This window comes from Phyllostomus hastatus, unplaced genomic scaffold (assembly GCF_019186645.2).
Source record: "Phyllostomus hastatus isolate PE091 unplaced genomic scaffold, TTU_PhHast_1.1 phas_contig_80, whole genome shotgun sequence".
NCBI lineage: Eukaryota > Metazoa > Chordata > Mammalia > Chiroptera > Phyllostomidae > Phyllostomus > Phyllostomus hastatus.
Genome location: NW_025333960.1, coordinates 9,130,076 through 9,158,034, shown reverse-complemented (window position 1 = coordinate 9,158,034; position 27,959 = coordinate 9,130,076). Strand labels below are relative to the sequence as shown.

At 36.1% G+C, this 27,959-nt stretch overlaps 1 protein-coding gene across 1 annotated transcript in view; it reads left to right on the top strand.

The window, feature by feature from the left end:
• The window catches only part of TWSG1 (twisted gastrulation BMP signaling modulator 1), a 65,065-nt gene extending 37,363 nt beyond the window's left edge, over window positions 1–27,702 (top strand). Inside the window, exons 4-5 of the mRNA XM_045850352.1 lie at window positions 22,273–22,539; window positions 24,880–27,702. Of these exons, the coding sequence (XP_045706308.1) occupies window positions 22,273–22,539; window positions 24,880–25,061 (449 nt within the window). The 3' untranslated portion in view covers window positions 25,062–27,702. The remainder of the gene's footprint in view (window positions 1–22,272; window positions 22,540–24,879) is intronic.
• Window positions 27,703–27,959: the final 257 nt, after the last annotated feature.

Genomic DNA, 27,959 nt, shown 5'->3' with positions numbered 1-27,959 from the left:
GAGAGTCTTGCAGATCTACCTCATACATAGACACAAAGAGGCAGCCAAAACGGGAAGACAGAGAAAGAGACCCCAAATGAAAGAACAAGAGAATTCTCCAGAACAAGAATTAGATAAAATAGAGCAAGTAATTTTTCAAATGGAGAGTTTAGAGTAATGATTATAAAGATACTAAACAGTATGAAAAAAGACACAGAAACCATAAAAAAGGACCAGTTAGAAAGAAAGAATGCAATATATGAAATAAATAGTACATTGGAAGGGATAAACAGTAGATTAGATGAAGCAGAGGATCAAATCAGTGGTTTGGAAGACAAGGTAGAAAATAAATACCCAAGCTGAGCAGAAAAAAAAAAAGAATTTAAAAAGTGAGGGGAGTTGAAAAAACATCTTGGACAACATGAAGCACAACAACATCCACATCATGGGAATACCAGAAGGAAAAGAGAATGAGCAAGGGAACAAGAACCTATTTGAAGAAATAATGACCAAAAACTTCCCTAATATAGTGAAGGAAAAAGACACACAAGTCCAGGAAGCTCAGAGAGTCCCAAACAAGTTGGACCCAAAGAGGCCCACACCAAGACACATCATAATTAAAATGACAAGGCTTAAAGATAAGAAGAGAATCCTAAAAGCCACAAGAGAATAGCAGGTAGTTACATACAAGGAAGCACCAATTAGATTGTCATCCATTTATTCAACAGAAACATTTCAGGCCAGCAGGGAGTGGCATGAAATATTCAAGGTGATGAAAAGCAAGGACCTACAATGAAGGCTACATTACCCAGCAAGGCAATCATGTAAAATTGAAGGAGAAATAAGGGGCTTCCCAGACAAGAAAAGGCTAGAGGAGTTTGTTAACACCAAACCAGTGTTGTAACAAATGTGTTAAAGGGCTTGTTTGGAGGATGGCGGGGTGGGGTGCAGGAGGGGAAAACAGAGGAAAATAGTCTGAAAATAAGATGGCACTAATTACATATCTATCAATCATCACCTTAAATGTAAATGGCTTAAATGCTCCAGCCAAAAGACATAGGATAGCTGAATGGATAAGAAAACAAGACTCAGATGTATGGTACCTCCAAGAGACACATCTTAGATGGAAAAATACACAGACACTAAAAGTAAAAGATGGGAAAAGATATTTCATGCAAATGGAAAGAAAAAAGTGAGGTAGCTGTACTTATACTGATAAAACACACTTGAAAAGCAAGGCTATAATAAGAGACAAAGAAGGACAGTGCATAATGATAAAGGGAACAATCCAACAAGAGGATATAACCCTAATAAACATTTTTATACCCAACACAAGAGCACCTAAATATGTGAAGCAAATCTTGATGGACATAAAGGGAGAGTTCAACAGAAATACAATCATACTAGGAGACTTTAACACTCCATTGACTTCAATGGGTAGATTTCCAGGCAGAAAATCAACAAGGAGATAGCAGCCTTAAATGGCATGCTTTTTTTTCTTTGTCTTTTTTTCCCCTTAATTGAATGTCCTAGAATTTCTTCCATATTAATATCTTTTTCTTTGGTAGTTACATAGAGAACCCTGTTTTTGGCTATAACGCTTTATGTACCCATATGTCCATAGGGGGACATTTGGGTTATTTCCAATCTTTTACTATTACAAATAACACTATAACAGAAAACCTTGTGTAGAAAGTCAATTCCATATAATATGAATAGATATTTTTTTTTGTCAAATCCTCCTTCAAAAGGATGATGTCATTTGCCTTCCCACCAATGCAATGTAGCAGAGTGCCTCATCCCAACAACATTATCAGGAAATTATGCTGTCAAACTTTGTTGTCATTACCAAACTTTGGGGGTTTTGTTAATCTAACACGTAAGAAATGATCATTTTAATTTTTATTTCTCTTGTTACCAGTGAGACTGTGACTCCATTTGTAGGTTTAAGGACTACTATTTTTTTATATTTGCTTTTTGGTGAATTGTTTGTTCATGTCTTGTGCCCATTTTCTACTGGATTATTGTTTTATTCATTATTTAGAATTTTAAAATATATATATATATGGGATATAACCCCAATATCTGTATTATTAGTTACACACTTTTCTCATTTGTGTTTTAACCTTGCTTTGTTATTTTTGGTCCTGGAAAGTTTTTTATTTTATGTAGTCAACTTTATTGGTTGGAAGGGATAAACAGTAGGTTAGATGAAGCAGAGGATCAAATCAGTGATTTGGAAAACAAGGTAGAAAATAAACACCCAAGCCAAGCAGCAAAAAAAAAAAAGAAAGAAAGAGAGAGAGAGAGAAAATTTTAAAAATGAGTGGAGCTGAAGAAATATCTTGGACAACATGCAGCATAATAACATCCACATCATGGGAATACCAAAAGGAAAATTGAGAATGAGCAAGGGAACAAGAACCTAATTGAAGAAATAATGACCAAAAACTTCCCTAATATGGTGAAGGAAAAAGACACATTGGTGTTTTCTTTGACTACTTACAGGTTTTTGAATCATAGTATACTCCCTCACTCTCAGATGGTACTTGTATGAATTTATTTGTTTGTTTGTTTGTTTTACTTATAGCTCTCTAATACATTTGAAATTTATTCTGGTTTATGTGCAAACCCTGTATCCAATTTTTTCTTTTTCAAACAACTACTACTATTTATTTAAATATTATTTATAAAGTCCAAAAATGATTATTCAAAAGCCTGTTTTCCCCCCATACATTTGATATACCACCTTTATCATATGCACTTTGCTTTATTTTTGGTTATTCTGGTTGTTGCTGTGCCTATTTATGCATCAATATCACACTGTTTTATTATTTATTTATTTATTATTTAAGCCATAGGAGTATTTTTAAACCCTCACCCTAGGATACATTTATTGACTTTAGAGAGAAAGGAAGAAAGAGGGGTTGGGGCCATGGCCGGGGAGAACAATCCATTGCCTCCTGTATGCACTCCAACCCAGGATGAATCCACAACCTAGGTATGTGCCCTGGCTAGAAATTGAACCTGCAGCCTTTTGGTGTCTGGGACAAAGCTCCAACCAACTGAGCCGCTGTTGCGCGTGGGTCACCGGCCAGCAGTGACCACGGAACGCTGTGGATGGCTCGCCGATAAACACGCGAGAAAAAACACCACATGCACAGAGACAGACTAGTTTCTGTGGGGAAGTAGGGGACGAAATGGCCACCCCCCCTAGTGGGGAGCGCGCTGATTTACCATCCATACCTGCTTTTATTAGGCTCATTTTGCATAATAATTCAGGTAAAGTACAGTACTCATTAGGGGAAGTAAGGAACTATAGAAAACAAAGAACTCTGCCGGTCTATTGAGTTGGGGGGTCAAAGAGCTGTAAGACTGAGGAACAAAATAACTTCCTCCTAAGACCCTTCTCATTCAACTGAGAGCATTCTAAACAAAGAAGGTTTCACAGTAATTTACATGTTCTTTCTTAGGCCTGATCACCCTGGGGAATCCGCACTTCTCAGTACCGAGCTGCACCACCCTGTCATTGTTTCAGGCTTAGGTGGAGCAAGGGAACTAAGTAACCGAGAGATAAGGAGATTTTCTTCCAGACGCTGAGAACTCAGGCTATGTCAAAGCCAAGGAGCGAGGGTCCATCACCCCCTTTTGCTGCAGCCCCCCAAGTCCTTCTTTTGGGGGGGCCTCCCAAAGTGATCGTGCCTGGCTTAGGTCGTTCCCCCGTGGGGAATCTTACCCGTCTCTGGCTAACCGACCAAGCTTTTTGGGGGTTCAGTTATGAATAAAGCAGCAGAAGCAGCATTCCTGCCAGGAAGATAAGCTTTTATCTCCTTGCTGGCTTACAGTTCCAAGGGCATTCCCTTAGCCTTAGCTAGGTGGGGGTTTCAGCCTCTGATACCAGTCAGGGCAGTTCCCAACAAGGCACCTGGCCAGGGCAATACCATGCTGTTTCAATATCTTAGGGTTAGGACCCTTTCTTCTGCTGGAGTGTATTATATTAATTTCAAATATACATACACACATACTAGAGTTGATAAGAAGATTTTTTTCTTCCCTGTGGGTTTGCATGTGTTATTTGTAAAGGACTTCCCAACCAGGCTTAGTTTTGGGAAACTAATAATCAAAAAAATTATTAATATAGTAAACAAAAAGAACACTGACTTCATTTTTTCAGTATGTTTTATTGATTGTGCTATTATAGTTGTCCCATTTTTTTTCTTCCTTTCTCCCGCTGTACCCTGCATGCCCCCTCCAGATTCCCCCCTCCCTTAGTTCTTGTATATGGGTCATACATACAAGTTCTTTGGCTTCTCCATTTCCTGTACTATTCTTAATCTCCTCCTGTCTATTTTGTACCTACCATTTATGCTTCTTATTCCCTGGACCTTTTCCCCCCATTCTCCCTCCTCCCTCTTCCCCACTGATAACCCTCCATGTGCTCTCCATTTCTGTGATTCTGTTCTGGTTCTAGTTGTTTAATTTGTTTCTGTTTTTGGTTCAGTTGTTGATAGTTGTGACTTTGTTGTCATTTTATTGTTTGTATTCTTTATCTTCTTTTTCTTAGATAAGTCCCTTTAACATTTATATAATAGGCTTGGTGATGGTGACCTCCTTTAACTTGATCTTATCTGAGAAGCACTTTCTCTGCCCTTCCATTCTAAATGATAGCTTTGCTGAATAAAGTAATCTTGGATGTAGGTCCTTGCCTTTCATGACTTTGAATACTTCTTTCCAGTTCCTTCTTTGCCTGTAAGGTTTCTTTTGAGAAATCAGCTGACATAATGATAAAGGTATCTGAGGTATCATTGGCAAATATGTTTTCCTATATAGTTGGTTCTCTTTTAATTTTAATGCTGTTTTCTTTAGCCATGCAGAGGCTTTTTTAATATGATGAGGTCCCATTGGTTTATTCTTTCCTTTATGTCCCTTACACATATCAGTGAAAATATCGCTACATGAAATGTCTGAGATTTTCCTGCCAGTGTTCTCCTCTAGGACTTTTATGGTTTCATGACTTATATTTAAGTCTTTTATCTACCTTGAATTTATTTTTGTGTATGGTGTAAGTTGGTGATCAAGTTTCATTTGTTTGCATGTAGCTGTCCAGATCTCCCAACACCATTTGTTGAAGAGGCTATTTTTACTCCATTTTATACATTTGCCCCCTTTGTCAAATATTAATTGACCAGAGAGACTTGGGTTCATTTCTTGGGTTCTATTCTGTTCCATTCGTATATATGTCTTTTCTTGTCCAAGCTTACTTTTAAAACTGGTGTATTGATAAGAAACAAAAATTACCCATATTGATGTGTGTGTGTGTGTGTGTGTGATTTACACAGGAACTGACTGAAAGAGCTCCCAGTGGCCAAAGCTGGGAAAATTAAGAAACAAAATAAAGTAATATTAGATTATAATCCAGAGTATAGAATAAATCAGGGTGTCAAACTCATTTTCACCAGGCGCCACATCAGCCTCACAGTTGCCTAAAAAGGGCTGGATGTAATTTTAGGACTGTATAAATGTAACTACTCCTTCACAGTCAAGGTGTTGAAATTACATTCAGCCCTTTGAGGGCAACAGCGAGGCTGATGTGGCCCCTAGTGAAAATGAGTTTGATACCCCTGGAATAAATATTCATGAGTCTATACTGATATAAATAAATGATTAAATAAATTAGTTATTGGAAGAGAAGAGACAAATCTCCCATGAATAAGAATTAGAAATTAAATTTTGTAGATACTTTACCCTCAAGGAGGGGGAGCATAACTCCATACTCCTTAAGTATGGGTTGCTCATACTAACTTCCTTCTAAGGGGACAGTATGGAAAGGAGGGTCGGGGGAGAGTATAACTTTGCAGTGAAGAAATCTGACATGTACTATTTCAACCAGGTGTTTCAGATCAATATCAACAGTCATAAATCTTTTTGATAGAATGTACCCTTGATGTGATATGATGGAAACAGCACTTCACTTCTGTGGTTTCCCCCCAATAACCTATAACCTACATTCTGTAATGAGAAAAATGGACAGATTCTGAAAGTGGGGTATCCTACAAAATACCTGACCAGTACTACTTAGAACTGTCAAGGTCATCAAAAACTAGGAAAGCTTGAGAAATTGCCCCAGCCAAGAGGAGCCTAAAGAGACATGATGACTAAATGCACGGTGGCATCCTATATGGAATCCTGGAATGGAAAAAGGACATTAGGTGAATACTATAGAAATCCAAAGTGTGGACTTTAGTTAATAATAATAATGGTGATTCATTAATTGTAATAAGTATACCATACTATGTAAGACGTTAATAATAGGGTAATGTAGATGAGGGAGTATAGAAGGACTCTACTATCTTTTTAATTTTTCTATAAAACTATTATTAAAAAGTCTATTAAAAATAGATTAGAGGGAAAAATAGCATGGACAATATGACCCTATATGAAAAATTACTACCCAAGTATCTTATGGTAAAAATAAAAAGATTTATTTGAAGGAAAGTTTCTTAGGATTTTTATTGGGAGTACACTAAATGTACAGGTAAATTTGTGGGAAGCTGATACAGTTTTAATATTGAATCTTTCTACACATAAGCAAGGTACCACTTTCTTTTTAATATCTTTATGTCCCTTACATTTTTCAATAAAGATTTATCATCATCAAAACAAAGAAATTAAGTTTAAAATGTTTATCAGTGCATTAAAACAGAGAACAGTAGTAATGGTACTATAAAAGTAGGAACTCAGATGAGACTCTACTGTTGAATGAATTAATTGTTAGCATTTGTATCTTGATCCTTCTTTAAAGATATTTTGAAGAAAAAAAGATCCTAACTTCTTATATTATGCATTCCATATATACCATGTGACTCACTACAGAATTTTGTGTAGTGAAACAATTGTTTAATTCTTTAAAATGTCACTGTAATAATTTCCAAATTAGATTAGTCAGTCAAGTAATATTTTGTGAAAATAATACTAATGCTTACATAACATCTTTTATGTGTCAAGCACTTTTCATATATTAATTCATGTAGTCCTTTTAACAAACCTAACATGTGGAAGGGTAGTATAATTCTTCATCTGTTTTGCAGAAGAGGAATCTGAAACCACAGAGTTTAAATTTAAATGACCTCCCTAAGGTGAGACAGCAAGTCTGGGGGAAAGCTAGGATTCAAGCCAGAGAGATATTCTGGCTTTCCAATCCATGCTCTATGACCCATTATGTTATATGGCTTCTTGTATGATATATGTCATATGTTACTCAGCTTCTTGTGAAGAAGGTGAAGATGGTGTCATTTTAAAGTCATGCAACATAATAGCTTTTATTTTTAGTCATTATAACTATCACTCTTAAGTTAGTAAATGATATTGGATTTAATAAATAGATATTCACAACTACTGATGATACATGATCTATATAAAGATAATTGGGATTGGGACAAAGCTATATTCTGTGAACTCTAAATTTTCTCTTTGGATTTAACCAGACCATCTGAGAACTGCATACATAGAATACATTGTTCAGGCCCTTCATAAAATTGCCTCTACCCTACAGCACTTGGCATTAACATTGGGTCTGCATTGAGAGGCATTGTATAACTGTAACAACTCATGAGAGACAGATGGTAGTAAGATTTTTTGTGTTTATGGAAAGAGGGCATGGGTTTTAACAGATTAAGGAAAGCTGCTCTAGAAAATGGCTTGTTCTAATTTCTCACTTTCAGGTATTATTTGTCTTAGTGTCATCCTTTTTACATCTCTCTGTCTCCCACATAGCATCACACAAATTGTTCCCTCCTTCCTTCTTTCTTTTTTTGATTAATTTGTAGTTTAAAACCAATAAAAGTTACTGTTTTTTCCAGAAAAAAGACAATTATAGTATTAATTTGGTTCTTTTAAAAATGATATATACACACTGGAAGTTCTGATTTACTCCCTGTATTTATGCTGAGAGAGCTGAAAACTTCTGTTTAGTACCACTCTCAAAATGAAGTCTGTTTGATTACATGCTCTGCATCCCATTGCCTTTTCAGGATAATTGTAGGGTACATTCTGCCTTAGGGATCTAGCTACAAAGGCTTATATTCTCTTCTTTTTTTTAAGTATATTTTATTGATTATGCTATTACAGTTGTCCCATTTCTCCCCTTCACTCCCCTCCACCCTGTACACCCTCTCCCACCCACATTTGCCCCCTTTAGTTCATGTCCATGTCATACTTGTAAGTTCTTTAGCTTCTACATTTCTCATACTATTCTTGCCCTCCCCCTGTCTATTTTCAACCTACAATCTATGCTACTTATTCTCTGTACCTTTTCTCCCTCTCTCCTCCTCCCACTCCCCTGTTGCTAACCCTCCATGTGATCTTCCTTTCTGTGGTTCTGTTCCTGTTCTAGTTGTTTGCTTAGTTTCTTTTGGTCTTGCTTTAGGTGTGGTTGTTAATAATTGTGAGTTTGCTGTCCTTTTACTATACATGTTTTTTTTTTCTTCTTTTCTTAGATAAGTCCCTTTAACATTTCATAAAATAAGGGCTTGGTGATGATGAACTCCTTTAACTTGACCTTATCTGAAAAGCACTTTATCTTCCCTTCCATTCTAAATGAGAGCTTTGCTGGATAGAGCAATCTGGGATGTAGGTCCTTGTCTTTCATGACTTGGAATATTTCTTTCCAGCCCCTTCTTGCCTGTAAGGTCTCTTTGGAGAAATCAGCTGACAGTCTGATGGGAACTCCTTTGTAGGTGACTGTCCCTTTATCTCTTGCTGCTTCTAGGATTCTCTCCTTCGTTTTTACCTTGGCTAATGTAATTATGATGTGCCTTGGTGTGTTTCTTCTTGGGTCCAACTTCTTTGGGGCTCTCTGAGCTTCTTGGATTTCTTGGAAGACTGTTCCCTTTGCCAGAATGGGGAAGTTCTCCTTTATTATTTGTTCAAATACGTGCTCAATTTGTTGCTTTTCCCCTTCCCATTCTGGTACCCCTATAATTCGGATGTTGGAACGTTTAAAGATGTCCTAGAGGTTCCTAAGCCTCTCCTCATTTTTTTGAATTCTTATTTCTCCATTCCTTCCTATTTGATTGTTTCTTTCTTCCTTCTGGTCCACTCCATTGATATGAGTCCCAGTTTCCTTCCCATCACTGTTGGTTCCCTGTGCATTTTCCTTCATTTCTTTTATGGTAACCTTCATTTTTTCATCTAATTTGCAACCAAAACCAACCAATTCTGTGAGTTTCCTGATCACCAGTGTTTTGAACTGTGTATCTCATAGGTTAGCTGTCTCTCGGTCGCTTAAAAAGATGAGTTCTGGGGCACTGATTTGTTCTTCTGTTTGAACCATCTCTCTCTTTCTCGCTCTCTTTTTTTTTTTTTTTTTTTTGGTTTGGTTGCTCCTGTTACGTTGAGGAGCGGAGCCTTAGGTGTTCACCAGGGCTGGGCACCCCAGTCACTAGATTGTGACATTGTATGTGGGGGCAGGGTCGAGAGGGAACAATGGCGGTTTCTCCTTTCTCCGTGGGACCTCAGTCCCTTCTCTGGGTTCCTGGGTTGTGCGCTCTGCCCTGCTCCACAATCGCCACCTCACTGGGTCTGCCGCTGCCACTTGTGTACTCAGGGTCCATCTGCTGCAGTCTTGCATGTCCCAAATGCCTTATGTGCCCCCGGATGCCTTTGCACCCAACTCTCTGCTCTCTACACCATGACCCGCTCCTGTCTGTTCATCTCCGCCCCTCCTACCGGTCTGGATGAATGGGTCTATTTCAACTTCTTGGCTGTCCGACTTCCATTCAGATAAATTTTCTATCAGTTCTGGATGTTATTCTGCCTCTAAATTGTTGTTGTTCCAGTCTTGGTTGTGCGTGGAGGTACGGTGTGTCCACCTATGCCTCCATCTTGGCTGAAGTCCTACATTCTCTTCTAATGCAGCTGTTTTCAAACTTTTCTTTTAACCTCAAGACCCTTTTATACTCTGAAAAATTCAGTCTTTAGTAATCTGTTGCAATGACTGAAGTATACAGAGAAATTCCAACTTCACACAGCTGTGTTATTGGAAAAGACGAGTATTTTTAATAGCCTTTCAGATAATTGTGAATATTCTTCTTTGATACTACACCCACAATGGACAAGTGGTAATTTTTTAAATGTTAGTTGCAAAGTAGAATATAGAAGCAGATTATGAAACTCTTCAGAACTCTGTTAAATTGAAATCAATTGGTCTGCCCTGAACTTTGGAATAACTTCCACCCATGCATAATTTTATAACATCATGCATTGGTCATTGGAAATTATGATTTCTCTGAAATATGCAAATTTTCCAGATATAGTCACATTCATTATATAATATCCCAAAAGTCACATGAATTAACTTTACACTAATCTCATCAGAAAAGTACTTAAGTATTGGGAAACTGTCAAGTCATGGTGGCTCATATAACTTTTCCAAAATTCTAATTTTTGCTTGAAAACTTGCATTTTATTATCAACAACAAATACTGTGAGGTGTATCCTTGAGGTAACATGCTCACTTCATTCATTTTCAATAAAATGTCTGTCAGAGAAACAACTCTTCATAATAATAGTTTGGTAGCTATTTTATATAAAAACTGTTCTAAGGGAAAACTGGTTAGTTCAGCTTACAACTGGGTAAGTGATTTCCTTGGTACAAGCATTGTGCTTAAGTATGCAGCAGGTTTTTTCTTCATACTTCCCAGTTCATCACACAGATATTAAAAAGTCATGTGTTCCACAGTCCCCATTTATTGCAACTAATGATTGTTAATGCTACCTTAGCATTTTATTAAGTTGAAACTGCCCCCTCTCTTCTTAAAAACTGTTGTTTGGTGGTGAAGACAATGACTACTAGTAACAGTTTGGTGGCACTGCCTTGAGTTGATCTAAGGCACCAAGTATTTTACCCATCATTGCTTTTATACCATCAGTGCAAATGTTAGAACAGTAAAACAAACAAAAAAAGTCTTCTGAAAATTATTTTGACTGTTCAAACCCTTGTTTGAGACCCTTGTAAGGATCTTGGAGACTCCAAGGAGTTTATAGACTACACTTTAGAAACTGTCGTTCAAATGGATTCTTTTTTTTAAATATCTATGGTATTAATATATTCAATATTTTAAAGAAAACTAATGATGTAATGATTTTGCATATCTAAGTAGGCTGTTTAAGTGAGAGTATTATGTTGAATTTTAGAAAAATCTAGAAAAGAAGTACCTCCAGTATCTACTACTATTAACATATGTCTTCTTCTTTAAAATATAATTTAAAAACTAAAATTATTACTTACATGCAATAAAGTCACATAATACAGGATGGAATATATAACAAAATGTCTACCTTTCTTATGTCCCCCCAAAAGTTTCTCATACCTTCCAGTGAAGGAGTTCATATTTTTCAGTTTTTATGGTATGAAAAGTATAATAAACTCCAAGATACCTTTAGAATAATTTCATTTTTACTTAGATTGGAGGCATCCTTTAATAATATTTGGTCTTTTTTGCTTTATTTAGAAAAAACGTGTATCACACATATCAAAGAATTTTTGTTTCTTGTGTCAGCACTGGGAAGTTCTAACTTTTCGAAGAGTTAACAAGAGTTTATCTCAGCAATCTCTAGGATTTAGTAGCTTTAACAAACAACAACAATATATTGATGCAAACCACTTAATACCAGAATATAAGTGTTTTAAATACAATGGCTAATGGTCCAAGTTTGAAGCATGGAAAGAAGATCAGCGTGGCCAGATGCTATGAACAAGGGGAATGAAGAGATGAGTGAGAGAGGCTGGCGAGGCCCAGTTCTTGGCAGCCATGGGAAGGAGTTTGGATTGCATCCTAGGTGTAATGGAAACCCACTGAAGAGTGGTGATATCTGAGTTACATATTTAAATGGTCATTCTGACTTCTTCATGGAAGGTGGGCTTTAGGATATGAAGAGACAAGGCAGGGATCAGTTAGGCAGTTGCAGTAGTTCAATTTAAAAGATGATGTTATGTTAGATTAGGATTATTGATAGCAGTGAAAATGGTGCAACTCATATTCGGAAATACTTTGGAGGTAAATTGTCAGAGTTTGGTCTGAACTGTATGTAGGATATGAGAAAAGGGGAATTAATGATTGATGTATGAGTTGGGTGACTGAAGTGGGGTAGATTTTAAAATTGTCATCACTAAGGAGGTCTAGAAACAAAAGGCCAAGGTGGATCTTCACTGTAAATATTGAAGTTGTTAAGAATGACAGTGGGTGTAGTGGTAGAAATGAAATGGTGATCCAGGTACTGAAGTTATTAGTAAGTGAGGGAGGAATGACTGAATAGACAAAAATAATTGCTAAAAGGAGGGATAAGAGATGGCAGAATTCAGTAACATGCATTTTAAAGTAGCTGGAGTTTATGAAAGATACAGTTTAAAATCCACCAAAATACAGTATGTCGTTTCCAAGTCCAGTCAATATTTTATGGAGGTTTGTCTAAGTTGGTAGCTGAGATGAAGAAATGTGCCTTCGTTTGAAAAATATTTAGGTTATACTTGACCAGACTTGGTGACATTTTGGGACCAATAGAGAGAATGCAGTTATAAGGCCCACGTATGTTGGGGAAGATGATTGGAATAGTTGACTTTCAGGGGTGTATAAGGTTGTCAAGTGGAGATGCCTGTAGGAAGTTGGATACAAGAATCTGGGGGTGGAAGATAGAGAGGGAGGGAGTGGGAGGGAGGGAGAGAGAGGGAGAAATTCATTACATTTTCCAACTTCTTAAAGTAACTGACTTCTGTCTGGTTCAACATAGTAGTTTAAGTTCACACATTTTCTCCCTTGCTCTTAAGACTTCAATAAAATGAAATAAAGGAATACAACTGGAAGTAAACTCTAACAACAAAGAGAAAGGGAGGAATTATAATTGGAGAACTACCTAAAAAGAAAGCTGGAGAAGTTTGCTATTTAGTAAACAGATTGGAAGAAACATTAAAATAATTTGCAAAAAAGGGTGGGTTATGGTAGGATTAGGAGTGACCTTCCCAACTAAACCCCCAAAGTGTCTCCATGCTCATCTTTGGCGTCTGTGGGGTATGAGAGTGAGAAATAGATCTGAAAATAGCAGGATGATTTGAAGACCTGTCTATAGAACAGCTGCATGACTTGCTACCCTACCCTCTCCCTCATTCTTCAGAAAAAGTTCTGCATAATCTGGGGCGGGGGTGGGGAATGGAGAGATTCTCTCTAGAGAAATTGAAGGAATTAACTGGAAAGGACTAGAGCCATTTGTGTGTTGTTGGTACTAAGGAGTCAAGGGCTCCTTAGTCAGGTATTGCAGAGGAGGGAGGTGTGTCCAGTCATGCAAGGAAAACACAGTACCTGGAAAGAAAAAAACAAAGTAAAATATTGTGGAGAAAATCTCTAGGAGATAAATCTTTAAGGAAACTGTTATATTTTAGAGAAATTTGAGAAAACATATCTATATTATGAAAAACAGCAGAATGCATTTGTAAATTTAAAATTTAGTGGGAAAAAATGATCAAAAGGGGCTGAAAATAACTTTGGAATGTAATAGAATATAGAGCAAAAAAGTAGATGGAAAATATATTAGAAAAAATCAGTATTGCAGAAAGGAATAAAAATAGGAGGAAAGAAATTATCAAAGAAAAAAGTAGAAGAAAAATTTCCAAAGCTGAGAAGAAAACCACGAGTCTACAAAATGCTGAGCAAGATTAGTGAAAAAAGACCTACATCTAGACACATCCTCATAAAATTTTACAACTGCCTTGTTAAAAAATATTCTAAAAGATTTTAGAAAGAACCACAGAGATCATGTACAAAGAATAAGAATCAAATTGTCATGAGGGATTAATATCCAAAATTTATAAAGAACTCAGACAACACCAAAAAAAAAAAAACCAACCCAATTAAAAAGTGGGCAGAAAACCTGAATAGACATTTCTCCAAAGAAGACATACAGATGGCAGTAACAGAATGAAAAGTTCCTCAATGTCACTAATCATTAGAGAAATGCAAATTAAAACCACAATGACATACCACATCACACCTGTCAGAATGGCTGTCATCAATAAGTCACAAACCACATGTGTTGGCAAAGATGTGGAGTAAAGGGGACCAAACCCTAGTGCACTGTTGGTGGAAATACCAATTGGAGCAGCCATTATGGAAAACAACGTGGAAGTTACTAAAAAAATTTAAAATGGAATTGCCTTATGATCCAGCAATTCCACTTCTGGAAATATATCCAAAGAAACCCAAAACACTGATTCAAAGAAAATATATGCACCCCTATGTTCATTCAGGGTTATTTACAATGGCCAAGAAATGGAAGCAACCCAGATACCCATCAATAGATGAGTGTATAAAAAAGCTATGATACATTTTACACAATGGACTCAGCTGTATAAAAGAATAAAATCTTAGCTTTTATGACAGCATGAATGGACCTAGAGGGTATTATGCTAAGTGAAATAAGTCAGATAGAGAAAGACAAATACTGTATGATTTCACTTCTATGTGAAATCTGAAAAAAACAAAATAGAAACAGATACTGATGGTTGACAGATGAAGAGAGGGGTTGGGGAATTGGGTAAAAAGGGAGACAGGATTAAGATGTACAAACTGGTAGTTTCAGAAGAGTCACAGAGTTGTAAATTACAGCATAGTTAATATAGTCAATAATATCATAATAACTATGTTTGGAGCCAGGTTGCTACTTGAAATATTGGGGGGTCACTCTGTAAATTATTTTATAGTCTAATCATCATGCTGTATATCTGAAACTGGTACAGAATAATATTGAATGTAAACTACAATTGGAAAATAAAATAAAAACAGGTCTTAAACTAAGGCAATAACAGTAGAGAAATAATAAGGTGATTAAAAACTGTAAAACATGGTGACTGCTTAGACATGTGAGGTGAAGTAAGGAAAGAAAAAAAGAATCAGTGCCATCAGACTTCTTTCTTATCAGTGTTGCTAGGCCTGTGTATTAAGTGGTCAGTTGGAAAATTACTTTGACCTGACAAGTTATTGATCAAGAATGGGAATGTAAAATAAAAACATGTTTAGACAGCAGGAACTCAAAGTGACTTCTCACAACCATATTTTAAAGGTGTAATCGATAATCATTCAAACAAGATAGAGCAGACAGAAGACCAAGAAAGAGAAAAACATTCATTGAAGGGATAGCTTTAACCAGGAGTTGAGTGGAAGACAATTACACTGTAATAACTACACAGGAGGCTGTTCTCTGTTGCTGTATATAAGGTCAGTCAGCTGTGGCCATAGAGGAGACATAGAAGAGGCTCAGAATACAAAGTTCATTAAATTCAGAGGTCTCAGGGCAGGGGGTGGGGGCATGCCATACAGGGTCACAAGAAAAGCACCAGGTTCTGGTCAAGTAGCAGAAGATAGGAACAAGAGGAAAGTCTAGGCTGAAGCCTTCAATGGGATTTCCACAGGAAAGGTAAGGCAGGCATAGTGAACAGTTTAGAACTATCTAGTTTGAATAATTCCCACGGGCTTTGGGCCTATAAAGGTGTCTCTAGTTGCCTTGTGTCTGGTCCTGGGATGATTAAGGAAGAGGAATATGACCTCCTGGGGTGTATGGGCTGATAGAGGAGGTATGGATCTGGATTAATCACTTTGCTACCAGCTGTGCCCTTTCCTAGCTCCAAAAATTGGCTAACCCTAGGAGGAGCAGTCTTGCCCCATCCAGAAAGGTTTTTCCAAGATAACAAAACATAATATACACAAAATTAAAACTATAAATAATAGAGAGGCCTTGGAGACAACTAGTCTGACTGAAACAGTAAGTGAGATCTGAGAAGAAAATGTGTTCCATAGGATATCAATCCTATAACTGACAAGGAGAGTAAGTTTTCAAGATTTGCTATAAGTGCCCTGGCTGGCGTAGCTCAGTGGATTGAGCACAGGCTGCAAACCATAGCATCGCAGGTTTGATTCCCAATCAGGGCACATGCCTGTGTTGCAGGCCACGGCCCCCAGCAACCGCACATTGATGTTTCTCTCTCTCTCTCTTTCTCCCTCCCTTCCCTCTCTAAAAGTAAATAAAATCTTAAAAACAAAAGATTTGCTATAAGCTTATCTGTGGTCCACAAGAAAAAAATTTCCAAGAAATATTAGTCCATGAATATGGAATTAAATATGGCACTTGATTTGCTATTAGGAAAATTTCATATATACAAAGAAGTGGAGAGAATAGCATATGAATTCATATATACCTATCACTGGATTCCACAATTATTGAGGATATGCCACAGTTGTTTCATTTATCCCCTTTTTTTCTTTTTTTTCTTTGCACAGAAGTACTTAAAAACAAATTACAGATAGTAAATATACTTTTATCCCTACATTCTTCAATATCAACCTCTAAAGAAAATAGAACATTTACTTCTTTTAAAGTCATCACTCAAGGAGTTTTTTAAAGTTGATTTTAGAGAGAGAGGAAAGGGGAGAGAAACACCCATGTGAAAAAGAAACATCCATCAGTTGCCTCCTGTACATGCCCCAATCAGGCATTGAACCAGCAAGCTTTTGGTATACAGGGTGGACACTCTAATCAACTGAGCCACCCAGCCAGGGCAGACATTTACATTTTTAATCACTGTGCCATTAATGACACCTAACAAAATTAACAGTAATTTTTTTGGCATAATCTAACATTCAGTTTATGATCAAGTTTTTCTAGATGTCTCCAAAATGTGTTTTTATAGTTGCTTTATTTAACTTGATCCAAATTAGGTCCTTGTATTGTATCTGGTTTTTGTGTCTTTTATTCTTCCTTTAATCCAGAATGACCCGCATTTTTTTTCCTCATGCGATTTGGTATGTTGAAGAAACAGTATCAGTTTTCCTTCAGGGTATCTCACATTAAGGATTTGACTGCTTCCTTGGGGTATCATTTAACTTGCCCCTCTATCCCTCTGTATTTCTAGCAATTTGAAGCTAATTATAAAGGCTTAATTAAGGTTTAATATTTTTGGCAAGAAGACTTCATAAGTAATGCTGTATGAAATGTAGTATGGTTTTCAATATTTTGTGGAGTTCAAGGAAAAGTTCATGTTATATTGAAATTAGAAATATTTTCCTCTGGTAATGACATTGGACAAGGAAATCCTATCATACAGCTGTTCTATAGAGAACAGTATTCACAGGATCATGTTAAGATAACTGCTGTTTACTGGTTCCAACTTTTAGAATCAACATATAGTAAGTCAAGAAGATTTCATTGTGTAAAGGCAACAGAATGTAGTTAGTTATCAAGTTTGTCAATGCAAAAGTTAGGAAAAGTTGACGATAAAGGAAAGAAGTGGGAAAGATGCCACTATCTTTATGTGCTGTGAGAATTAAGAGGAGTGGAATAAAAATTAGAAGTTTATTTAAGATTGTAAAGGAAACAAATTATAATATTAGAATAATATGATTATTAGAAATATGGGGGGTTAGTATAAATGAACTTAATCTTCATTTTTTTCATTTAAGAGAATTAATATATAATGTGTAAAAGTGTTTCTACTGCTACTTGTAAATCAATTATTTTTATTTAAATTCTTATAGAGGTAACCACCAGAGAAACTTAAGAACAGACTTTTAAAGTAGCTGGGTGTGGGGAGTAGAATTGGGGGTGGGAGGAATGGAAAGGAATTTTGCTTTTCATTATAAGCTCTTCTGGACTGTTTGTTGCTTAACCATGCACATTCGTTTAAGAAAAGAGTAACTTTCACCCCATACTCTTAATTTCTACACTACAATGCAGTTTCATTGAGTAAATTCTATTTAATACTTTAACATATTCTTGGTTTTCAAATGTATGATGACAACAGGTCAGATATACAAAAGAATTAAGCATAGATCAGAAAAATTGTTTGTGTTTAGTATTTGTAAATCAAAAGCATGATAGTACTAGATTCTGGCTTGGTGAAAGAAAATAGTATTGGAAAGCTATGCACTGAAAGGATTTGAAATAGTTGCCTTTTTAAATATTACCATTTGTTTCCTCATATTTGGCCTTTCTGGCTGTCATGTGCAGTCAGTTTCTTTAAAATTTTTTGTATAATTAGTATTTAAATTTTGATGTAGTGCCACAAAGTGAAATAGTACCACTCTGGGTTGTATTGCCTACCACCAGAAAAGCCTGTGTTTCCCAATGCCAGAGTCTTATGAAAAGGAAAGGAACTATTTACTCAAAAGTTAGACAGATTTAGAACAATGGCGGAATTCTGCCATTAACTCCCACTCCCTTAAAAACAAAAGAAACACCCACAAACATACACAGCCCTGCCTCCCCTTGCCAAACCAGCCTGTCAGAGGTACCGTCTCTCAGGAGAAGAAATAGAAGCCTGTAACTTAGCTAGGCAGATATCCATTTTAATGTTCCGGCTTCTCCCAGTCATCCATGCTAGGCTAGGCTCTTGTTCTTATTCGAAACCACATGGCCCCTCCTCTTGGTGGGCCGGTGGGGGTCCTGCTGCATCCTTTCAAACCACAGGGCCAAGGTAGCATGGCTGCCCTGTGCTTGGGTTTAAATCCGGGGGCGTATCTTTCTCTGTAAGCCCATCTCCCAATTTCTCCCACAAAGGGAGAAAATTTCTCCTGCCTGCCAGTATTCTAGTCTCTTCTGCCTTTCTTGGCTGCCATTTTTAGTCCTGGCAGGTGTGGCAGGTGTGGCCTGTGAGGTAGGAGAACCTCCTCCAAGCCTCTCCCATAGTGGGGGGACTGGGGGGGACTGCAGGGTGCTGTCTCCAGGCTGCATCACAGGTCAGAATCACACTCATCTCCCTGGCTCCAGAGGACAGGGCAGCAGGCACAGTTATTAACATCACTAAAATTAACATTAACATTACTAAAACACTGGCCAAGTTCTCTAGATGCACAAAGTAACTCTCAATGGCCCTGCTCTACTTCCCCTTCCCTCAAGCCTAGTTAGTGGAGGTTTTGGGGACCTCTAGCTTAGCACCCTGTTACAGTAATACACTAATCATGAAAAGAAAGGAGCGCACCAAAACTAAACTATCTAGTCAACTAAAGAAAAGCTCTTCAACAATGACAAACTTTAGGACAACAGTGAGATGCTTCCCAGAAAAGTTTTATCAACTGACTTAAACTATGGGTGGTTAGTAACTCTCCACAGAAATTGATCTGTTGTACATAGTGAATATGGACAACTGAAGAATTTACAGAAATTTCAAAAAGTTACTCCTGCCCCCAACAGGATAACCCTCACACATCATTGTAAGATCAAATTTCATAGTTTACCAAGCTTGAAAGAATACAGAATTAGAAGAGTGCTTTAGGCAGGAATTGCAGTGTCAGATCAGCATTGCCTAGGAAGAGCCTTTTGTGATTATTTCTTTGAACATAATGCTAATTAAACAGGGAAGATAGATGGAAATTTTGTAATGGTTCCATAGAAAAATATGATCTAGCAAGCATTCAGTCATGCTTACTGGTTTTAATGCAGTGTATTGAGATTTAAATTATAAATGTTTTTGACCTAAGTTTATTAAAGGCACAAAACTCTGAAAGAGATTTTTAAAAAATATAATGAAATCTCCTGTAATGAGCTCTAGAGTCTCTTTTAGCTTTTCCAACTATTGAACTCAGTTATTTTTTCATCTCTGTTTACTAATTTTCACTCACTATAGAATCTGACAGAAGAATATATTATGTACATTTGTATAAACATATTCCAAGTATTATTAGAATTATTATTAGAGAAGTGGGCATGAAACCAGACTGAATCATAATCTTAGCTCTAATCCTAGATTATATTACATGGGGTAAATCATTTCACTTATCTGGGCCTGTTTCCTCTTGTGAACAAAGGAGTCATATTTGATAATTTAACCCATGACTTTGTCACACAATCTAAATCATAAAAGTTCAGGCATATTGGAAAAAAGATCAAGGACAACCTTGTTATTCTCAGCTCTGGTCATGTTCCTTAAAATTAAAATATGTGGAAAACACATGACATCATGACATGGTTTTTCCTTCTCCTTAAATTTGTATAATATAGGAATTCATAAATTTCATCTAATTTTTCAAACTTTTAATCTGGAAAAGAAGAAAAACTTCACCTTATACTCAGTAGCCTTTAAAAGTATAATTTAGTCCTCACTGGTGTGGCTCAATGGATTGAGTGCTGGCCTACAAACCGAAAGATCGTTGGTTCAGTTTCCAGCTGGGGCATGTGCCTGGGTTGAGGGCCAGGTTCCCCATTGGGGCGTGCAAGAGATAACCAATCTATGTTTCTCTCACACATCAATGTTTTTCTCCCTCTCTTTCTCCCTTCCTTCCCCTCTCTCTAAATATAAAATCTTTTAAAAAATAAAAGTATAATTTAGCCTTTAACAGTATAATGTTCTTGCCCTGGCCAAGTGAGTGAGTTGTTTGGAACATTGTCCCATACACTAAAAAGTTGTGTGTTTGATTCCCGGTCAGGGCACATACCTAGGTTGAAAGTTCAGTCCCTGGTTGGGGCGTATAGGAAGGCAACCAGTCGATGTTTCTCTCTCACATCTCTCTCTTTTTCTTAAATCAATTTTTAAAAAAAGTATAATGTTCACAAAAGAGATTCCAGACAACTCTATCCCAGTTGTTATTGCTACTAAACAACCTACCCCAAAACATAGTAGTTTAAGACAATAATAATCATTTAATTAGCTCATAAGCCTGCATTTTGGGCATGGTTCTTTGGGGTAGCTCTTTTCTCAACATAGTGTCAGCTAGGAAAGCTTGAAAGCTGGGGCTAATTAAACATTTCTTCAGCTCTCCCTTTTATAGCAAGCCTTTTCAAAAAAGTTTTCTGTGGTCATTATCTCTAATTCTTTTCTGCCATTTTCTCTTTATAAAAATATATTTTAAAAGAATTCCTTTTGAAAAATTTCAAATGTAGAGAAAGTTTGCCAGAAGAGTAAAAAGACTTCCTTATCCTCTCACCTCAGTTCCCCAGTTCTTAACATTAATGAATTTGCTCCACTGTTTAGTAACCCTGGCTCTCTTCCTTTCCTTGTACACACACACACTCACACACACATACATGTATGGGCACACACCTCCATAATCATTCTTCTCTTTTGAACATTTAGAAGGCAGATGATGAACATATTGATGTACTCTTGGAAAACTCTCCAAGAGTTTACAGATGACGTCTTATCACTACTAAACACCCCAGTCTGTATTTTCTAACAACAAGGACATTCTCCTACATAAGTAGCATATAGCCCTCTAAGTCAGAAAGCCACCAGCATTGCCACCCAATCCACAAACCCCATTTATATTTTGCCAACTGTCTCAACAGTATCTCTTGTTTCTTTCTGGTTCAGGATCCTATCCATTTAGTTAACCTGTCTGTTCACACTCAATCAATCTGAAACAGTCTATTTGTCTTTCCCTCGACAGTTTAATGACTAAAAACCTTACATTATATAGGATGACCCTCAACTTTGATCCGCCTAAGGTTGACTGATGATCATACTTAAGTCATACTTTCTTGGCAACAACATAACTGAAATGAATCTATGCAGTACGTCCCTGGTGGTGTTAACCTTGATCTTGTGATCGCACTGGTGTCTGCCAGATTTTTCCACATTAGTATTTTATAGAGAGTTTTCCAAGAGTACATCAATATGTTCTTCATCAAACCTCCACCCACTAGCCTTACTATGCACTGACAATTTCATCTGAATCACACACCTCTATGATGGGTGCCAAATGGCAATTTTCTATTTCCTTCACCCCTTTGACATTTATCTGTTGGCACGCTAGTAAAAGATAGAGCTTTCCATTTTCCTCCATGTATGTACCAGCTCATTAATTTATAACATAAGGACTTATCAGTTTCTATTTTATTCGCAAAGTGGTGATCCATTACTATTATTTATTTTACTTTTAAATTATTGATTTGACCAGTGGGGGAGCCCCTTCAGTTTGTCTCCTGTGTTTTCTCGATATATCCCACCACTCTGTACTTTCTGGCATAAAAAGGGTCATTATGTACATTCCCTGATCCATCCCTAGAATCTCTCTTTTCCCCAAGGACCTCTAGTTCCTCTTAGTGGAGGCTAGGTACAACACATGGACACTCAGTGTGCTTGAGGCTGCTGAAGTGTTATCACTTCTAGGCCCAGTCAGCAAAAAATGGTAGAAAAATATGTATAATGCTAGATGTCACATAATTTTAATATGTTGGAGCTTTGATTATAGGGCAATAATTAACAATAACTTACAGTGAGAAGAATAAACTTATTCTCTTTGCTCCTCCAACCCCTAGGTATGTGTAATCCTCGAAATTATAGTGATACGCCTCCAACTTCAAAGAGCACGGTGGAGGAGCTTCATGAGCCAATCCCTTCTCTCTTCCGGGCACTCACAGAAGGAGACACTCAGTTGAATTGGAACATCGTTTCCTTCCCTGTTGCAGAAGAACTTTCCCATCATGAGAATCTAGTTTCATTTTTAGAGACTGTAAACCAACCACACCACCAAAATGTGTCTGTTCCCAGCAATAATGTTCATTCACCTTATTCCAGTGACAAAGGTAATTGCCAACAATTGACTTTTTCTGTCCTGCCCCCTCACTTTCTAAGTGGTCTGTGAAACCTATATTATGATTACCTTTTTAGAGCAGCTTTTTGGTTTTGAGTTTGTGTAACCTTAAGTAAATTCTAAACATCAATAACCCCAAGTCCCTGAGTAGATAAGGAGGCATGTCAAACATATTGTCACAACTCCTTCATATTTTTAGTGATAAAAGCTATATTGGAAGATAGATATATGGTCTCAGTATTTGTATTAGACTTTAATTGTCTTTTTCAAAAGATGGCAACAGTACTGCTTATGTAATGCAGTATTAGTATTGCTCACCATTAGGTAATATTCAAAGTAGCCTTGGAAATTGGGTTTTTATAATAGCTTTGTGATAATAGTATCACACATGATGCCAGGTTATTAGCTAAATTTCCTTATAAGCAAGTCAGTATTACAGACATCTGACTTCCAGGTAAACTAACCACACTAAGTTCCCTGCAAATGAGTACTGTTGGTCAGGAGGGAAACTAAATGAGAGAACAACATATATAACTTTGAGAAATATATTAGAGAACATTTATTAGTGAGGATAGGTCATACCTTAATTTTGGAACATAAAAGGCATGTAACTTTTAAAGTCTGATTTTTTAAAAATAAAAGGCTCTACACAGTTTTATTGTGGAAGAATAAAGCAAATATAAAAATTACGGTTATTTCTTAAAATATGAGGTGATTTATGCATAAAACAGTACAATGTGTGCTTTTTTTAAAATTTGGCTTTTTGTTGTGGTCTTCATTTCAATCCTACCTGTCTAAAATAGTATAACCCTTGGCTATCAATGGAAAAGCAAAATAGCTGTTGTTAATCATATTCAAAGTAAGAATTCTTATTAACTTTTAAGTTAAAGTACTTTATAAGACAAATTCTAGATCTTAAAAAATGTCATAAGTGAATGGAATGTGTCTTGCTCCCCATGATTATAATGTAAATAATCAATATAACAGATATTAAATAATAATCCATAACATTTTCTCAAAGATGATTTAAATTCATGAAATAATAGCTAGGAAGCTAATTCCTGGAAACATAAACTATCCTTCAAGATAGAACTAAAGGTTCTCCTCTGTGACACCTTGCCTACATGCCCCTTCCCCCAGGTACAGGTAGCCACTTCCTACTCCTTCTCCCACATCTACAGTTTGATTTGTTGTCTGCTCACTCATAGGTCTACCATTTTCTACTTAGTTCCTTGAATTCTCAGATTACTCTTTGAGTCCCTAATGGCCATTCCCTAGGAAATGTTTAATAAATACTAGTTGAATAAATAATGAAGTAAGTTTGGTAAGTACCAGTCACTGAGAGATTTAAATGCTCCCCTGTCCTGTTCTCTGTTAACCCCTGATATAGTGCTGTGGTAGCCGCCTCAGTTTCCCTCTTTAACCAGATCCCATCTTCTATACCCAGTGGTGGTTCTGCTGTCTTCTGATGCTACCCATCCACTGTAGCCAGGCTTGCCTCCACTCCATTCCTGTGCACACTACACCCATCTCCTTGTGACATTTTGTATTTTATTACCTGGTAGCTTTGCTCTTAATTCTTCCTAAAACAAGTCAAGTTTTTTTCATTAAGCTTTCCCTTACTATCCAGACCCTTGGTGATTATCAGTTCTATAAATGGTTCTGTAAAATAACTTAGCCATTAATCATATACTCTCTATTAATGGTTTTTATTGTCCATTACTTCAGGTACCCTATCTTCAGGTATCCCTCTTTAGTCATATGGGGTTAACCACCAGGAGAACTTAAAATTGAAACAATCAAAAGTGGTTGCTTGGAAACTAGGACTAGAAATTATTATGAATAATAGTGAGTATTTCCTAGTAGCTAATGCCAAGATTGCTAGTCATTTAGCATCATTTGAATTACTTAAGTTTATTTTATTTTATTGTAAATTCTCTGAATAACTTTAGCACAGTATTTTTCAAACTTCGTTTAGCTAGCAGACTCTCTCTTCACAGGACATCTTATCAGAAATGTCCAGTTTAAAAAGCACAACTCTGACACATGGCAAATGTTGTAGAGCTCAGGCTAACTTTCAGATCAGAGTCTGAGGTCTGTAAAGTGACTAAGTAAGCCCTTTGCATTCTTCAGCTGGAGTGGGAAACTCTGGCTTCCTTCCCAATCTACTTAACAAATGTGATCTTTTTTCCTGTACTTCATCCATTGTTCTGTGCAGACGAGCAATAAGAGAGCTAAGATACAATAACTGTTAATAATATTTAGTTAAGTACTAAAGTATTTCATATTTTTCTTATTTCTTGCTTTGAAATCTTAATTTTTTATTTTTCAGAACACATGTGTACTGTGGTTTATTTCGATGACTGCATGTCCATACATCAGTGTAAAATATCCTGTGAGTCCATGGGGGCATCCAAATACCGCTGGTTCCATAATGCCTGCTGCGAGTGTATTGGCCCGGAATGTATTGACTATGGTAGTAAAACTGTCAAATGTATGAACTGCATGTTTTAGAGAAGGCGAAGAAATAGAAACCAAAGCAATTGAGTAAAAAGAAAAAAAGAAGTATGAAAAGCTATTTTCTGAGCTGGTTGAATCAGAATGCCAGCAGGTTAAGAAGATGTAAAGAATTTGTGCTGAGTTACCTTTAAAATATGTCAAATCCAGCAATGTATTAAATTATGATTACTGATCATACTGATTTTACTGTCCACTACCAATAAGCCCTTTCCTCTTTACACATGTACAGCTTTGGTTGTATGAGAAGCATTTACACAGAGAACACTTTGAAAGTTCTGAGGTTTCTAACATAAAACCTGATGTCATTTTCTTCTAACATTCCAAAAGCATTTTGTTTTGGAAGCATTAGAGCATGCTAACATAAGTTATGATTTCTTCATGCACTACTCCTAGGACACTGAGTTGTCATAGTTGCATGCCATTTTCCACTGTGCCTTGTATTGCTTATCTGTTCTATAAATAGGGTAGATATTTAAATATGTTACCCTGAAACTCATTAAAATCAGCATAAAAAGCTTAATTTCAAAACTTTTAATGTTGTCTTTAGAAAGTAAATGCTTACTATGTTTTACAATTTAAAATTTGAACATAGAATTCATCCTATAATACAAATACTTTAGGGAAAACTTTAAGGAAAGTTCCTTCTTCTCTTCTGTCTCCCTGCCCAAAGTGCTGATGTAGGTAGTAATGAAGAGTCTGTATCAAGAATTTCAGGGCATACTTATGAGACTGTTAAATGTGCTGCTAGTATAAATAGTTAGGAAGTTAAAGCATTTCTCTGACTTAAGTTACCAACTTAAAGGGCACTAGGAATGGCAAATGAATGCTAGGTCAGACTCCATGTAGGGAGCAAGGAAAGTTTGTCCCTTGTACAGAAATGGTAGAGCTGAAAGGTGAAGCTGAGCTCAGACAAAGAGTGAGCCTGCTCAGCCTCTGTACACACAACCATGTTCTGTTCTGTTGTGGATGAGTGATGGGAGGGGCTAAAGAAGAGAATGCATGGTATGGACCGGGGAGGTTGAAAATGCTGGAGATTCTAATGGGAAACAAACTAAAAACTATTTACATTAATTATTTTGTTATCTTGTAATCTTTCTTTTAGGTTTATATCTAGATCATATGTTCTTATTAAACAAGTATAGTTATACATTAGGAGGTTAAGATTATGAAACCAAAAAAATCTTTTTTCAAGATGTTAACTTCAAATACACTACAGAATATTTTGTCAACTTTTTATATAATGTTTCAATAAAAATAAGCTTAGATACTATGTGCCCTTCATAGTAATAAAATTGCAATCCTCAAGCATCTAAACATATTTATATTACAGACTTAACTTCATAAAATTATTAATTTCTCAAATAGGACATATTTGAATTACATGTAACTTTTTAGGAATACCTCTTTGTATGTCGAAATATTTTAGTACATAAACATGGATAATAGTCTTCGACACTTTTATTCATTATCTGAACAGTAATTATAAGATCATATGTAATATTATGATTAACCATGATAAAGTTTGAAGCCTTAATACCTTTCTGCTCTTTCAGATAAACCCAGTGAATATTCAAGGTACTTTAGCTTTTTGTAAAGTTGAAATTTAGCTTTTGGATGTATTTTTTTAATTGGAAAACATTGGGATATCCTTTTCTTACTTTTACCTAGAATGCCTCTGTTTAAAAGCACCTTGAAAACATTTTAGCTCCTGTTCTTCATTAATACCAATGAAGGTGAAGGTTTTCTTCAACTTGAGAATCTGTAGCCAGCTGATTCATTTCAACTTTGCAGTTTTTCAAAGTAATTTTATATTTACCTGTGAATAGAGGAATACTTCTGTGTTTATTGACAACATGCTTAATGTTTCCTTAAATACAGCAACAAACTTTTTAAAACTGCATTTGTTGCCTTTTTTAGGTCTTCATTACTAAATTTTCAAATGGAATATATCTTCTTCGCCCTACATTGGGAGGATAATTTCTTGAATCATATTATGTTTTAGCTGATTTTTCTTACCTTTGTTTCTCCCACTAGAAATTATCCCTAAGTGTAGTGCTTAATTTTTCTGGTGTATAAAGGTGTTGAAAGACAGAGTTCACCTGAAAGATTCCATTTTCGATTTTGACTATCAGTATGTTTTCAAATTAAAAGTATAACATTTGGGAAGTCAGTATAGCTCCACTAAAATTTAGACCTTTTATTACCATTCTAAGCACAATTTACTTCTATGTAGAAGTTCTGATTTAAAAAATTGTTTTTAATCAAAAAGTATGTTCTTACCTTTTTTATAACTAGATTTTAAACACTAAATTTTAAATCACTAGGTATTATAAAAGCAGTATATAAAAGGTTGTTTCCTATAGTACAACATGTCCTTGCTAGAAGGTTTTTCTGTCCCCACCTGTCCCCCTAGTAGTATCTGATTATTACTGAAACTATAGTGGCACCAAATCAAGTGGTAATTCAAATAAAATATTTTCTGTTTACATAGAATGCTATAAAGGAGAGACCTTCATTTAGAAATATAATTTCTAAGGTTTCAAAAACAAATTGAAGAGATGTTAAAATATTTGAACAATTATTTATAAATCACGGTAGCATTAAAATGGAGAAAAGAAATGAAACTTCTGGAAAAATGAGGTAAATATATAAACATATTTAAAGTTTGTTTTTATGGAAGCTTCTTTGAATATTTTTAAATCCATTATGCATTCCCCTGAGCCTATGTTTATTGTATTTTACATGATCTACAACATATAAATTTCTGTATTTTTTCTTTGGTTGTCCCTGTAAACAAAAAAGTATTTTAATAAAAAATTGAAATGAATGCATTATGTTGTTTATTAACTTCAGCAAAGAACATCAGAACAGGTTTGACATATCTGTCTAGTG